This window comes from Nasonia vitripennis (genome assembly GCF_009193385.2).
Source record: "Nasonia vitripennis strain AsymCx chromosome 1 unlocalized genomic scaffold, Nvit_psr_1.1 chr1_random0002, whole genome shotgun sequence".
Classification (NCBI taxonomy): Eukaryota; Metazoa; Arthropoda; class Insecta; order Hymenoptera; family Pteromalidae; genus Nasonia; species Nasonia vitripennis.
The window spans coordinates 1,551,952-1,564,944 of record NW_022279588.1 but is presented as its reverse complement, the minus strand read 5'-3'; the positions used below and the strand labels follow the sequence as shown (position 1 = coordinate 1,564,944).

The following is a 12,993-nucleotide window of genomic DNA, read 5'->3' as shown; positions in this document are numbered from 1 at the left end:
TGATGATATGGGTTTGGGTGGATTGTTTTTTTTTTGTTTTTCTTTCTCTTACCTTTTAAGCTTGGTTATGGCTCTGCTCCGCGGTCACACAAACTGTCAAGGATGGTCTCGTACAATCTAAACTTATTTTTGAATCTAACTTATGTGTTATTGATAGTAATACGTATCGCCTTATTTCTGTTATAACCTGCTACTAATATTTTTATGTGGATTACTTCTTGTTATGTTTTCGCTTATCGCTAATCACTTATTTACTAATTTTATATTTCATTTTGTTAGTATGACTTAATAAATAATTCATTTTGTTATTGCTTATTCTCTGATATTGATATTATTGTATATTATATTGTTTTGGGTAAGGGTCTATTTTAAGAAAAAAAAAGGTATTTGGTTCTACATTTTTTTTTTTTTTTTAAAGATAATATGAAAATATATTTTATTTTGACGCAAAACAATGATGGTAACTTGCTTTTTTTTGTATGAACTACTTACATCTAACTTAAAGCTAACGTCGCAGTGTCGTCTCTTAAAAACTAGTGTCTTATATTTTATTGAAATCTATCTTCTCCATTTCCTTCCTAATTTGTTCTTCTGCTGCGGTACTGGCTCTTGTCGGTCTTTGGGTCTCTGTATGTTGTTGTCTCGGTTGCTCTGTTCGTCGTTGTCTCTCTTGTATTCGGCGTCTGGCGTTCTGTCTGGCTATCTCCCTATCTATGGGATCCTCGTCGCTGGATGACTTGTAGTCTAAGTGTAATGCTCTATGCACTGACACTGGTGTTGTCGTGTTGGGTGTTGTTGAGCGACTTGTTGCTTGCTCGTTTGCCTGTTCACTCGTGCTCGGTTGTGGTGTCGATGTTGTCTGTCTTGGGTCCTCTTGTGTTTCGGTCGTTGATGTTGACTTTTCATTTAGTATTCTCTGTCTTAAGTGAGGCATGTTGCAGTTCTGTATATGGTCGTCGAAGCTTTGTTTCGGTATTTGGTCTCCGCATATGAAATGAATCATCGTTTCGTCTGTTCTTGGCGTCCATTTCCACTTTACTATGTATTTCTGTGGTCTGTTTAATTTGGCGTCTATTGCGTCAACATTGTTTGTATATGTTATGTACCCTGCTTTTCCTTTTGTCGTACCGTCCGTCAGTTCAATGCTCACTGTCTCTCCAAACACTGTAAAATCTGTTTCTAATTGCTGTTGTGTGGTGTCTGGTGGTGCTAGTATGTATAATTTTGTGTTGTTGCCGGGACCAACGGTCCAACTTGTTGATTTTAGTTTCTGTTGTGTTGTATTTTGTTCTTTTTCTGTCTTTTGCTGTGCAGTGGATCGTGTTGATGTGTATACTTTGTTGTAAGCTAGTCTTGTCGAGTGCGTCATTTGTGTCTTTTCTACAGACTTGTCTGCGCTGTCCTGGTTTTCAAATTGGATAAACGCAGTGTATCGTCCATTTTATCCGTCTTTAGGCTGTAAGTGTCTTACGTCTAGGATGCTTCCGAATTGTTGGAATGTCTCTGTTAAATTTTGTCTTATCATATGTCCGGGTACTCGTACACATATAGTATCTGGTGTTTGTACGTATTCTATTGTTTTCTCCTGATTGGTTTGTTGTTCTGTCGTTGGTCTTTGTACGTCATCGTTCGTTTGTTGTATGTGTTCTTTGTATTTGTTGATTACTTTAAGCGCATGATTTTTCATTTGATATCTAATTATTATGGCTTTGATGTCCTTGTCTTTCGTTGCGTGGTGTTCGGTGTTGCAGGGCCCATGTTGTCTAAATAATGCTTCTGCGTCTATTGTCGTACCTATATATGTGGCTGTCACTGTGTAAGCGTCTGTCAGATTTATTTTGAGTAGCTGTACATTATCTTGCGGGTTGTATATATGGCGTAGTGCTATGTTTGGTTCATTAATAGTGTAAGCTTCGATATTGTCATTGTGATTGTCATTCTGTTGTGGGCCGTGATCATTGTTGTTAAAATTTTCATTATTGTTCACATTATCGTCATTGCTGTCAGTGTTCTCGTTTGTAGCAATTCTGTCATCATTGTTAATGTCGTTATTGTCTGGATCGTCACTGTTGTCCGTAGAGTCGGTGTCATCAGAGTTCTCAGAACCGTCGGTGCTGTCAGTGGCGTTTGAGTCAGTAGAATTTTTGGAAGTGTCGGCGTTGTTGCCTGTCTCTGTACTTGTCCTGTACGTTATTGTTAATATGGCTGTGGCATCGTCAGTCCCTTGATTGGTAATTCTGAAGCTCTTAGTATTGTTCGATCTGTATTTATTCAGTAATGCCATAACAACAGGTAGTTTCCCTGGTGGGCCAAAACGGATGGTGACGTGTCTTGAGTTCTCATCAAACTCGATTGACTCGATTATGGTCTTGAAGATTTCGTCCATGTTTTTCTAATCTATAATCATGTCGTTATCATTTAGGTCATCATGTATTACTTTGAGGGTCTCGGTTGTTTCGGATTTATGTTGTTTCTGGGCATTTACTCTGGCATTTTGTACTGAGTTGCTGGTAACAGGATTTTCTTCTCTGTTTTGTTTTTGGCTCTCCAGCCTGGCTATTTTTTTTAGCTCCAATATGGTTTCTTTTAAAGGTTGTAGTTTGTCTAGAGGGGCTTCATCGGTTTGTTCTTGAGACCATTTTGCTTGTTTTTTGCAAGTTACGTCGTGCAAGCTGTATATTTCTACATCTATCATTCTCTTGCATATTTCGTGGAACTTTGTGGTGGTGTTTCCTTGTGCAATGCGTGGGAGTCTTCTTGGCTCTGCAAAGGTCGCCTTGTATATCGGGTCACTTTCTTCTTTTGCAATTCTGGCCTCTTCTTCTGTCAAGTACTGCACATATCCATACGCTAGGCGTCCTTTCCTGTCTCTGACCGTCTCGTAGTAGGCTAGGGTTCCAAATTGCGCAAACTGTCTAAAGAACATCTCGTCCTTTTCTCTGTCATTTCCGTCCCAAGGGAGGAGGCAAAACAATCTGTTTCTGATTACTTGCGTTTGTGCTTGTTGGTTCATTACGTGGATTTCAGATCTAATTGTTGGCTCTTCATTCGGAGTAAGGTCGATCAGTTCTCCTATTGGTACTTTGGGGTTTGAGGTCGTTGTGGGGCCCTGGTACGGTGCTGCTCTTCTGTTGTTTCTCTTCAATTTGTTCTGTTTTGCTAATAATGATCTGAGTTCATATTCTCTTTGTGTTTCTCTTTCCGAGCTAAATGATATGGTGATCTTCTTGGTCTCTCGTTCGTATCTATGTTTTTCTACGTAAGCGTTTTGAGGTTCTCCTATTTTCTCGAATTCTTTTACTATGTTCGATAGTGGAATATCTACATCACAGAACATTGATATGGTGGTTCTTGGTCTCGACTCCATTCTGTTTTTCTTTTTTTTATTCTGAAATTAGATTATGTTATCGTCATTAATAATATTTTACTATACGCTGTTTGGCTATGTACAAGCTTCCTGTAAAAATTCATGCTTAAATTTTGGTTAAAATTTGGTGAATTATGAGCATTCTGCTTCTTGTTTCGGTAATAGTAACATTTTCTTCATGCTTTTTGAGGTTTTACTTTCAAGGGTTTCGCGGTCTAAGTGTGGGGTATTGGGACTTTCGCGACTAATTGAGATGTTTTCGAGTTCGAATTCTTCATCATTTGCGATGAGTTTTCGTCTCCTGTCATTTCTTTTGGGTGGTGGGTGGGCGTGTTTTTTGTTGAGACATTGACATTTGGCGAGGTATTTCATTTTTATGATTATTACTACTATTATTGCTATGATTGTTAACTGAATAGTCACACTTCCGTATAGTGTTGTGTCATTTTTATAAATCTGTCTTTTGTGTTCGCTTATCTCTTCTAACTGACTCATTATTTCGTGTAACGATTTTCCGTCATTATTAGCTGTATTGGGTGTTACATCTTTGTTGTTTCTAAACTATGAAATTATATGTCGTTGTTTTCTTTATTTAAGGACGGGTAAATGTCTGGTATTTTAAGGTTTATATCTGGTTTGTATAAATAAGTGTATTCTGTGTTTCTGGTTATTTCTCCAGTTATTGTGGCTTCTGTAGTTGTTGCTATGCATGTAGAAGCTACGTGCAGAATTCCTGCCTCTTTTATTGTTATTTTGGTTTCGTGTTTGTTTTGGCATATAATATTTAATGTTCCTGGTTCAACCGTGGAATAAAGCCATGATTTATCATATTCTAAATACGTCTATTGGGTCTGTATGTTCATCCTGTAGCGTATATCGCAGTGGTTGATTGCTTTCTGGCTGGGATTTAGGAGTAATGTTATCTCACAGTCTCTGGATTCGGGCACGTTCCTGAGTGCTCTTAGGATCGGGCATATATCTGCATAGTGTGTCGTGATGCATGTTTGTCTTTGTTCTTCATTGAATTTAATATATCTTGTATGGTCGTAACTGATAGCTATGTATTCATGGGACGTTTTTATAAAAGCTTGCCCTATTGTTTTGTTTTTCATGTTCTGTGGCACTTTGATTGGGTGCATTCTGTATAATTGGTACGGCATTCGGTCTACTAGTGGTAGATGCAGCACGGCCAACGTTCGTTCGTTTTGGTGTATGACATCTATATTCGATATTTTGGCTAGTTCTTCTGCCCTCATATGCTCTGGTGGTATTGGGAATTCTAAGTCTCGACTCACTCTTTTTACGTCCATGTTCATTTGATGAAGTACATCTTGTTTCATGAGTTCTGGGTGCATTTTCCCTTCTTTTAGCTTTTGTAAAATTGTTAATAGCTTCTCGTTGCTTTTGATGACGTGGTCTAATGTTGATTCCAATCGTATTACGTATATCATTATTTCGACTTGGTAATTCATTTCTTCCTTTTCTCGTAGCACACTTTTGATTGTTTTTGTTAACTCTCTTTCAAATCCTTGTAGCACTTTGTAATGGTTGCTGGTTATGTTGTATAGCTCCTCGAATTTTGTTGAGATTATGTGAGAATTACTGTCTATCAGATACACTATTTTGGTCTGGTCTACGAAGAGCTGGTCTATATTTCTGTTTATATTCTCTACTTCGTCGTCGGTCACTAGTCCAAACAAACTATTGCTTATACTTCCTATTATGCCTAGTGGCACTAGTCTTTTTGCTCTGGTGCTTCGTGGATGTCTCGCTGTTGGATATTGGATGTGTCCTAGACTTGCTATTGTTTCTTGGATATTTATTAACTCTTGCTCTTTTATTTCTAGTAGGTCGATGGCTAAAGCGTGTCGGCATTTCCTTTCTTCCATTATTGTTTTACAGGTTTGAAATACTTCTTTGTACGAACTTCTTGCCCTGAATGACTGCATAAAGTCTTCCACGTTGATGTAAATGTTGCTCTTTTTATTCTGATGACGTCCAATTTTTCAAAATATATTCCAGGGTTGGGGTTTAGGGATTTTATTTGGTATACGGGTTCACACTTGTTCTCGTTGAGTAGATTGAATATTATTATTAAAATATTTAAAATTCTCATCCTGTAACATTATCATTAATTAGTCGAAAGAGTCTGAATCATTATCATCGGGCTTATCCTCTACCGGTTTTAATTTGTCTATATGTTTTCTTATACGTTTGCCATTAGAGTATTCCAAAATGACAATTTTCCTACCTAAAAATTCAATTATTTTCAGTGGTTTATTCCTATAAGCATCGAATTTACTTACACGGGGTTCATTAATTAGCCTCGCATACCCGCCTACCTTACCACTAAATGTTTTAACCTTTTTATTGTGTCTTTCTTTTGTTTTAACCTTGTTCACTATTTGGGTTTCGCCTGCTAAAATTTTTCCTCTAACCATAATACTAAATCACGCATATAAACATTATATGTTTTTAATTTTTCGTCAGACGGTATTTTCAAAGGGAAACGCGCTATTCGCCCGTAAACTAGTTCGAATGGGGTGAAGTTAGTGATCTGCATGTACGCTGGTGTTATAGGTAAACGTCGCAAATGGCGTTAAATGGTCCCAATCGTCGTATCTCTCGGAGTATATTCTAATGAATTCCATAAGTGGGGCGTGGCTCCTTTCTAACGACCCATTTGTTTGCGGTCTATATCCTGAAGTGGTGAGATGATGAATTTTAAATAGTTTGAGTAGAGATTCGACTATGTTGGAAAGGAAACTGGTGCCTCTGTCTGAGAGTATGTCTTTCGGTGCTCCGAACTGGCAAATGAGGTACTTTGCTAGTGCATCAGCTATTGTGGTGGCATTGAGATTCTTGATGGGTATGGCTATTAAATATTTCGTTAATTTACATTGCATTGTTAAAAGATGACAGTTGCCTCTTGGAGTCATTTTGACTATTCCAACTGTGTCAATTGAAACTTTGTCAAATGCTTCTATTGGAGTGTCCGTGATTATCATTGGTTCTCTTGTTTTGAATCTTTCTATCTTCTGCTCTTGGCAGCTTGCACATCTTCGAATGTAGTCTTGAACATCATTCCTCATTTCTGGCCAATAATATCGTTCTCTTATTTTCTGGTAAGTTTGATTGATTCCCTTGTGTCCTCCTGTTAGACTGTCGTGAAGATGGCTGATTATTTTTTTTTCTGTGTTTTTCAGCTAGTACTTCTGCTTTTCCGTAACACATTGTCACTCTTATTCCGCTTTGATGAAAATGTTTTTAAATCATCTCTAAGACGGCTGGTGACTCTAATTGGTCTAATATATCTCCTTTTCTTGCCATTCGGAAGCTTTTGATTTCTTTGTTGACGAGTGTTCTCCAATTTCTACTAACAGTCTAGTCATAGACCACGTGTTGTCACAGTCTGCTGATAGGAAATGAACAATGTTGTCTCTTTTGTGCGTGAGGCATTCTCTTATGGTAATTATGTTGTGAGGAATTTTCTTGAATTCTTTGGTTATGTGTGTCGCGGCATCCTCCGATTCATGATCATTTCCTGCTTGAGTATAGTTTTTGTTTAGTGGCTCCATGTCTGGTGGTGTGGGTAAGAGAAAAGGCATTGTCACTTCAGGTGGTTTTGAAAATCTTATATCTATTATTGATCCTTTTTCTGCTTCTATTTCACTTAACACTTATAATTTTTTTTGATTTCTGATTTTATCTCTCGGCGTGCTGTTGGCTGTAGGACTGTCACCTTTTATTGTTGGCGTCACTGACAGCGTTCTTCTTGGTGGTGGCCTTATTATGTCAGTTACACTTTCTACGTCCGATTCGTTCCCTGTATCATCTTTGTTTGATGTTTCTTGTAGTTTTTGTTGTGCTCGTTTTATTAGTTTTTGAACACTCTTTCTCCATACATCGTCCACATCCGCCTCTTCGTTCGTGTAAAATCGTGGATCTGATGTGTAAATTGCTTCGCGTACTTCATCTGGTACATGATCGTCATCTGAGAAATGCGAGGGTATCTTCATTTGTATTTCTATTTCCGTGTCTGATTCGGTTGTATTGGTACTTTTATCCATCTCATATTTCTTTATGCTTTCTTCAAACTTTCTACTTGCTTCTTCTACTTCTTCTTTCGTGAGAGTTGTTTTGATCGATAGGTTCTTTGTGGATTCTTTGTCGGTATTTTCTTCGTTCTGGGATGTTTCTACTGCACTTACTTCTATGGCGATGTTGCTTATGGTCTTGTCTTGGCTTTCGCCTGAGGAAAACACCTCTTCGTCTTGTGTTTCTCCTTCTGTTGTTTCCAACTCTTCTTGTTGTAATCCGCTATACCTGGGGGCAGGTATTGTAGGTTTGTCCAAATCACTGTCTTCATTGGCTGTGGATGATAGCCATGATCTTCTAGATGGGTTAACTGTCATCGATGTATCCGAATCTGCATCTGTCGAACTTTCGGGAACTTCTCTCTGTTTTACAGTAGTAGCTTTGGATGTTGATGCTTCGGTCTCTGCTGGCTTTTCTGTCTTTGTTTTTCTTCCTAATACAGCCGTCTTCGGTACTTTTGGTATTGCGCCTTATTTGATATACTGCTCCACTGGACTTTGTGTTTGCGTGCGCCTTGCTCTGGTTCTCTGTGCTATTACGCTATGGTCTAGTTTACGTGCTTCTTTATTAGTTTTGGAGCCTATTGGTCTCCCTCTTCCTCTGGGTTTATTTGTTATGTCACCTGCTGATTGTATTCTGCTTCGTGGCTGTATTGTCGCCTTGGATGATGTCGTGGCGCATGCTGATGATTTTTCTTGTTTCTTTTGTTTTTCTTCTATGACCATCACCTTAATACTGGGTAGATTCTTATTAATTTCTGATGGGTTTCGTGATAGCGCATCAGCGTTTTTATTTAATTTGCCTGGTTTATATTTGAAGGTATATTCGTATCCAGTGAATCTGAACATCCATCTCATTAGTCTCTGTCCTGGATCTTTTCTGCTATGTATGTATCTAATACGATCTACAATCTTTAGTTCTTCTCTATTTAGGTGGCTTCTTCTAATAGATTCTTTCACTATCTCTAATCGTTTGATTTTATCGACTATAATTTCGCCATTAAAATCACTATCTGTCTCTTCTAAGAATTCTGGTTCAGTCTCGAACGGTATGAGTTCCTTGGCATCAACTTCTATGGTAACATCGTGTTCACTTGTATTTATTGCTAGCATTTTGCAGGTATTATTGTCATTGATCACTACTCCTTCTCCCAGAAATACGTCTTTGTTTCCTACATCTATTCTTGGGATATATCCTTCTTTTAATTCAGTTTTGATTAAATTGATTCTGACAACTTGTCTCGTTCTGGCTTTTATAATATGTCTTGTTTTCATGGGTACATCTGCATTTTCTGACGCATTCATATTGCATGATTCCTTGTCATTATTTCTCTCCTCAACTTGTAGTATGTCACTCGATTTGTAAGTGTTGTGTGCTCTTTTTCTTTGCTCTCTGTATTCCTTTTCTCGCCCCAAAAATGGCATTGGATGCATTACGTCTCCGCTCACCATCAGAGCGTTGTTGTGGTAAGAGATGACAGCTTCTTCCTTCTTTAAGTAATTTCTTCCTAATAATCTATCGTGTGGTGTTGGAAAGTCGTCTCTAACTATGTGAAATTTCACTGGACTATTCTTGATGAGTAGATAAACAGATCCTAGAGTTAGTACCGTCTCTGCAGTAATCCCTCCAAGCCATCGTACATCTTGCATATTTATTGGCATATTGTCGTCTATGAAGCCTAATTTAACTAAATTCACCTTTGCTCCATTGTCTATCATGAATGTCATCCATGGTGTGGTGGTCTCTTCTGGCACTCTTATTTTCACTGCTGTTGGTTCATCATTTTCCCAATTAAACTCTTCAGGTGCCGTGCAGTTGGCTGAACACATTCTTGAAACTCGGGCAGTTTTGTCAGGATCGTCATTACCGGTGCTCTCTGTGCCCCGTAGTTGTTCTGGCTGTTCTGATTTGGATTCTGCTTTCCTTGATTCTAGTTCTGCATCTGTCGTTGGTATTTGTGTTTATCTGGATCCTGCTGTTGTCTCTGGCTCTGGTTTCGTTCCTGGCTCGTCATTCTTTCTCCATGACGAGCCCCTTGAGAGTTTAAATTCTCTCTTTCGTTTTCATTTTGTTGGTAGTTTCTTCCGTTGCCGCCTCTCCAATTATTTGGATAATTATTATAGTTCTCTCATCTATCTGGACCACTGGGCTGATAATCTTCGCGACGTCCATTCTCGTGATTGAAGAATTGCCTTTGATTTCCTTGACCATTGTTTCTATTCCAGGAGGGCCAGTTGCTTCCTCCTTGTCGATTACTGTTGTTATATCCCCGCTGATATCCTCCTCTGCCATAATTATTGTAGTTACTATTGCCTCTTTGATAACTGTTACGATTGTAGTTGTTTTGATAATAATTATTTCTTCCATAGTTATTTGAACGTTCTCTTTGTTCGGGTTGATTCACGTACCTTCTTGTTCATTTACATAACCAACGTAGTTTTGTTCTCTATGATTTCGTTCGTCGCATCTATTTTGGCTTCTATACCCCTCATGTCCTCTATTATTATATCCACCTTCATTTCCATATCCATTATTATAAGAATTTTGTCCATTATAATAGTTTCGAGTTATTCGTGGCCTTGAATCTGGTATGATTCTCGCCTCCATTCTTGATTCTAATAGTACAGCTTCTTCGTATGCTTCTTGCAGGTTTTTAGGTCTAATTATGTCAACTCGTTCGGATAAATTTGCCGGCAATCCTTTTATGTATATGTCAACCGCTAACATTTCCAATGGTTCCATCATTTTATCAATGTTTTCTTCTCCTTTCTTCTCTTTTAGAGCATTCTTGGCGCTGCTTAATAGCACATTCAATTCGTCATAAAAATCTCCTACTGTGTCATCTTGTCTCATCCTTAGCGTTTGTATGCGTGTGTTATAATAGCTGAAGTCCCTCCCTGGACCAAATCGTTGTGTTAAATGTTTGATTAATTCTTCTACTGTTGTCATAGTCTTGTTATTGAGACTCTTCGTTGCTGGTCCGGTTATTCTTTGCAACACGTTCCGCATAAACTGTGGTCTGATGTCGTTAGTGACTAATTCATTTGCATTCTTTAAATATTGAATGTAGTCTCTTAGCTTGGTGTGCCTTCCATCGAAATTTGGTATGCCACTTATGCAATTCATAAGCGCAAAACCATTGTAGTGGCTAATGCAGCAGCCGTTTGATCACCCGCACCGTTTACGTCAGGCATGTTGAATATATCACTTGTCTTCTATAATTTAAATAAATTGTCTATCCTTCTAAATATTCTTAAAACTGTTAAATAATCTATGATACTCTCGATACAAAATATTCTTGAATCTTCTTTATTATTCTTATTTATTGCTTCATTTTCATGCTCTGCTTGTATATCTCTTGTCGCAAACAACGATTATGGGAGAAAAATCATAACATGGGTATCGCGTGGGTTAACTATATTAAATTATGAAAACTTTATGGCAAACCCAAAAAAAAAATGTAGAGACTCCCCTAATTTCATTCAAAATTGTGGGTAATAATTACAATGATTAATGATAAGAACAATGATTGATCAGTTTCGCATATACGTGCCTAAATTAGTGAGTCTGTCCAGCAAGAGTTTTTTTTTTTTTTTTTTGAAACAAAAGGGAAAATATCGAAAGTTAGGCTAAGTTTTAATTGACTTGTTAAACCACGAAAAATAAACAATTATTAATCTTGTGGAGAGGAAAAAAACTAAATTTTCAAAGCTCAGTTTCGAATTTAATTTGTTAATAATTAATAGTAGATCCAAAGTTAATTTTTGTATTCGCGCAGACGATCAATTGTATTTATAAGTTTGTCAACGAATTATAGCTTCAATCTGTTTTAAAATTTTGCGTATTATCAAAAACAAAATTCGGATGAACGTGTTTTTATAGTGTTAATAATCCTCGAATTTAAATGTTAATGATTTTTAACAATTTGATTAATTATTCATCGTCCGTGTATACTCCCGAAATGCTTCAATGTACAGTTTCAAATTCAAATTCCGCGCGCGCGCTCGGCCGCTCTCAAGATGGCGTCCGTTCGCTCTCGAGCCTGGTTACTCAGTTGGGTGTGGCACCGCTTCGCGCCTGACTTCACACTAGAGTTAAACTCCCTAGTCAAGTTTGCTTGCGTCAGCTGTCTGCCTCGCGTCGTGTCGTGTGCCGTGTATTTCGCGATAAATTGTTGACAAAGTTTTGCAATTTATAACCCGTGCGTGCTATTTCGTACTATTTCAATGAAGGTGTGAGTGTACTATTGCCGCGTTTCTGAAAAGGTGAAAACTCGTGGCCCAGGATAGTCCCCAGTATTGTAGTCGCAAGTTACTCACAGCATCAGATAAGTTTTCTTTTATAATTTGATAATGCAGTCACTCGAGTAACTCAAGAACTGTTGCTTTATGTAAAATTGTTTGTCTTTCCTTTTCAGCTTTCCATGCAGTCAGCAGTGGTTTTACTTTTCTTAAACAGTTTCAAGATCAAGGAGGACAATGCTGACTTTGTATGACGTCACGGGTATGTTTGTGCAACCAGATACTCTACCACTTTCTCTCTCACTGTTTAATTATTTATAATTTATACAGTGCTTTCAATAGATTGCGCATTCCGCCTTGTTAATTGTTCACTTTTATTCAAAGAAAACGAACCAAAACTGTGAGTCGAACCGTCTCTTATGTGCTTTAAACCGTGCGTTTATTCTATGATTTAACAATAATTTATAGTTTGGCGTTCAATTTACGTGTTTAACAATAGTGACCTTAAGCTATTCTCAATAATGCAAAAAATAATTGTCAAAATCACGTTAACTTTGCTAAACCCGTGTTTATACACTTTAAATTTTAATAAATTTGTAATATTTATTTAAAATCATATAAGCTTTATTGTTTATACACTTTCTAATTTGCTCTTGATGCTTTTCACAAAATACAGTTAGTGATCAATTCTTTTGTGTACTAATTCTATGGGAAATTGTCGCGCCTCGAGGTCAATTGTCGCTTTTTGTTAATAACTACGGTTATTCATTATTAGCTTTCCAATGAGAAAGGTGCATTTAAGTCTAAACCCCTAGCTTCTGCTTTAATTTGTTTGAAATAATCAATTTTTTGTGCATTTGACCGGAAATACTTTGCTTAAATTAAATCACAGAACTGACTCTCATGCTCGCATCCACCTTTGATTGAATGATTTTAACTTTTTCAATTGAAAATTGTCACACCTCGTTTTAATAATATTTCCTATGATCTGTTTATTTATTCTTTGTGCTTTTGCACAAACTTATGCTTGTAGTGCACGCGCCATGGGCTCCTGTATATGTAAATTTGGGCGTACTTCAGATTTGTGGGCAAATGTAACTTTATTTATAATTTGGGAGATAAATGTACGTAAACCTAATGCTTATCAATATTTGTAGGGATCCAGTTGGCATCTTATCACCAAATTTGGCTGTTTCGAGTGCAGAAAACCAGATTTTCTTCTTTGTGGAACCCGGTGTTCCATACTCTACGCAGCAGCCTTGTCCAGGCCCTCGCTCGACTTTTGGC

General features: G+C 37.6%; 1 protein-coding gene across 1 annotated transcript; it reads right to left on the bottom strand.

Annotated features, from left to right (window-relative positions):
- Window positions 1–541: 541 nt before the first annotated feature.
- Window positions 542–2,386, bottom strand: LOC107981638 (uncharacterized protein DDB_G0283357-like). Its single transcript, XM_031926348.1, has 2 exons — window positions 1,472–2,386; window positions 542–1,402 (listed from the first exon to the last, which is right to left on the bottom strand). The coding sequence occupies exons 1-2, from the start codon at window positions 2,384–2,386 to the stop codon at window positions 542–544; spliced, it is 1,776 nt and encodes a 591-aa protein (XP_031782208.1).
- Window positions 2,387–12,993: the final 10,607 nt, after the last annotated feature.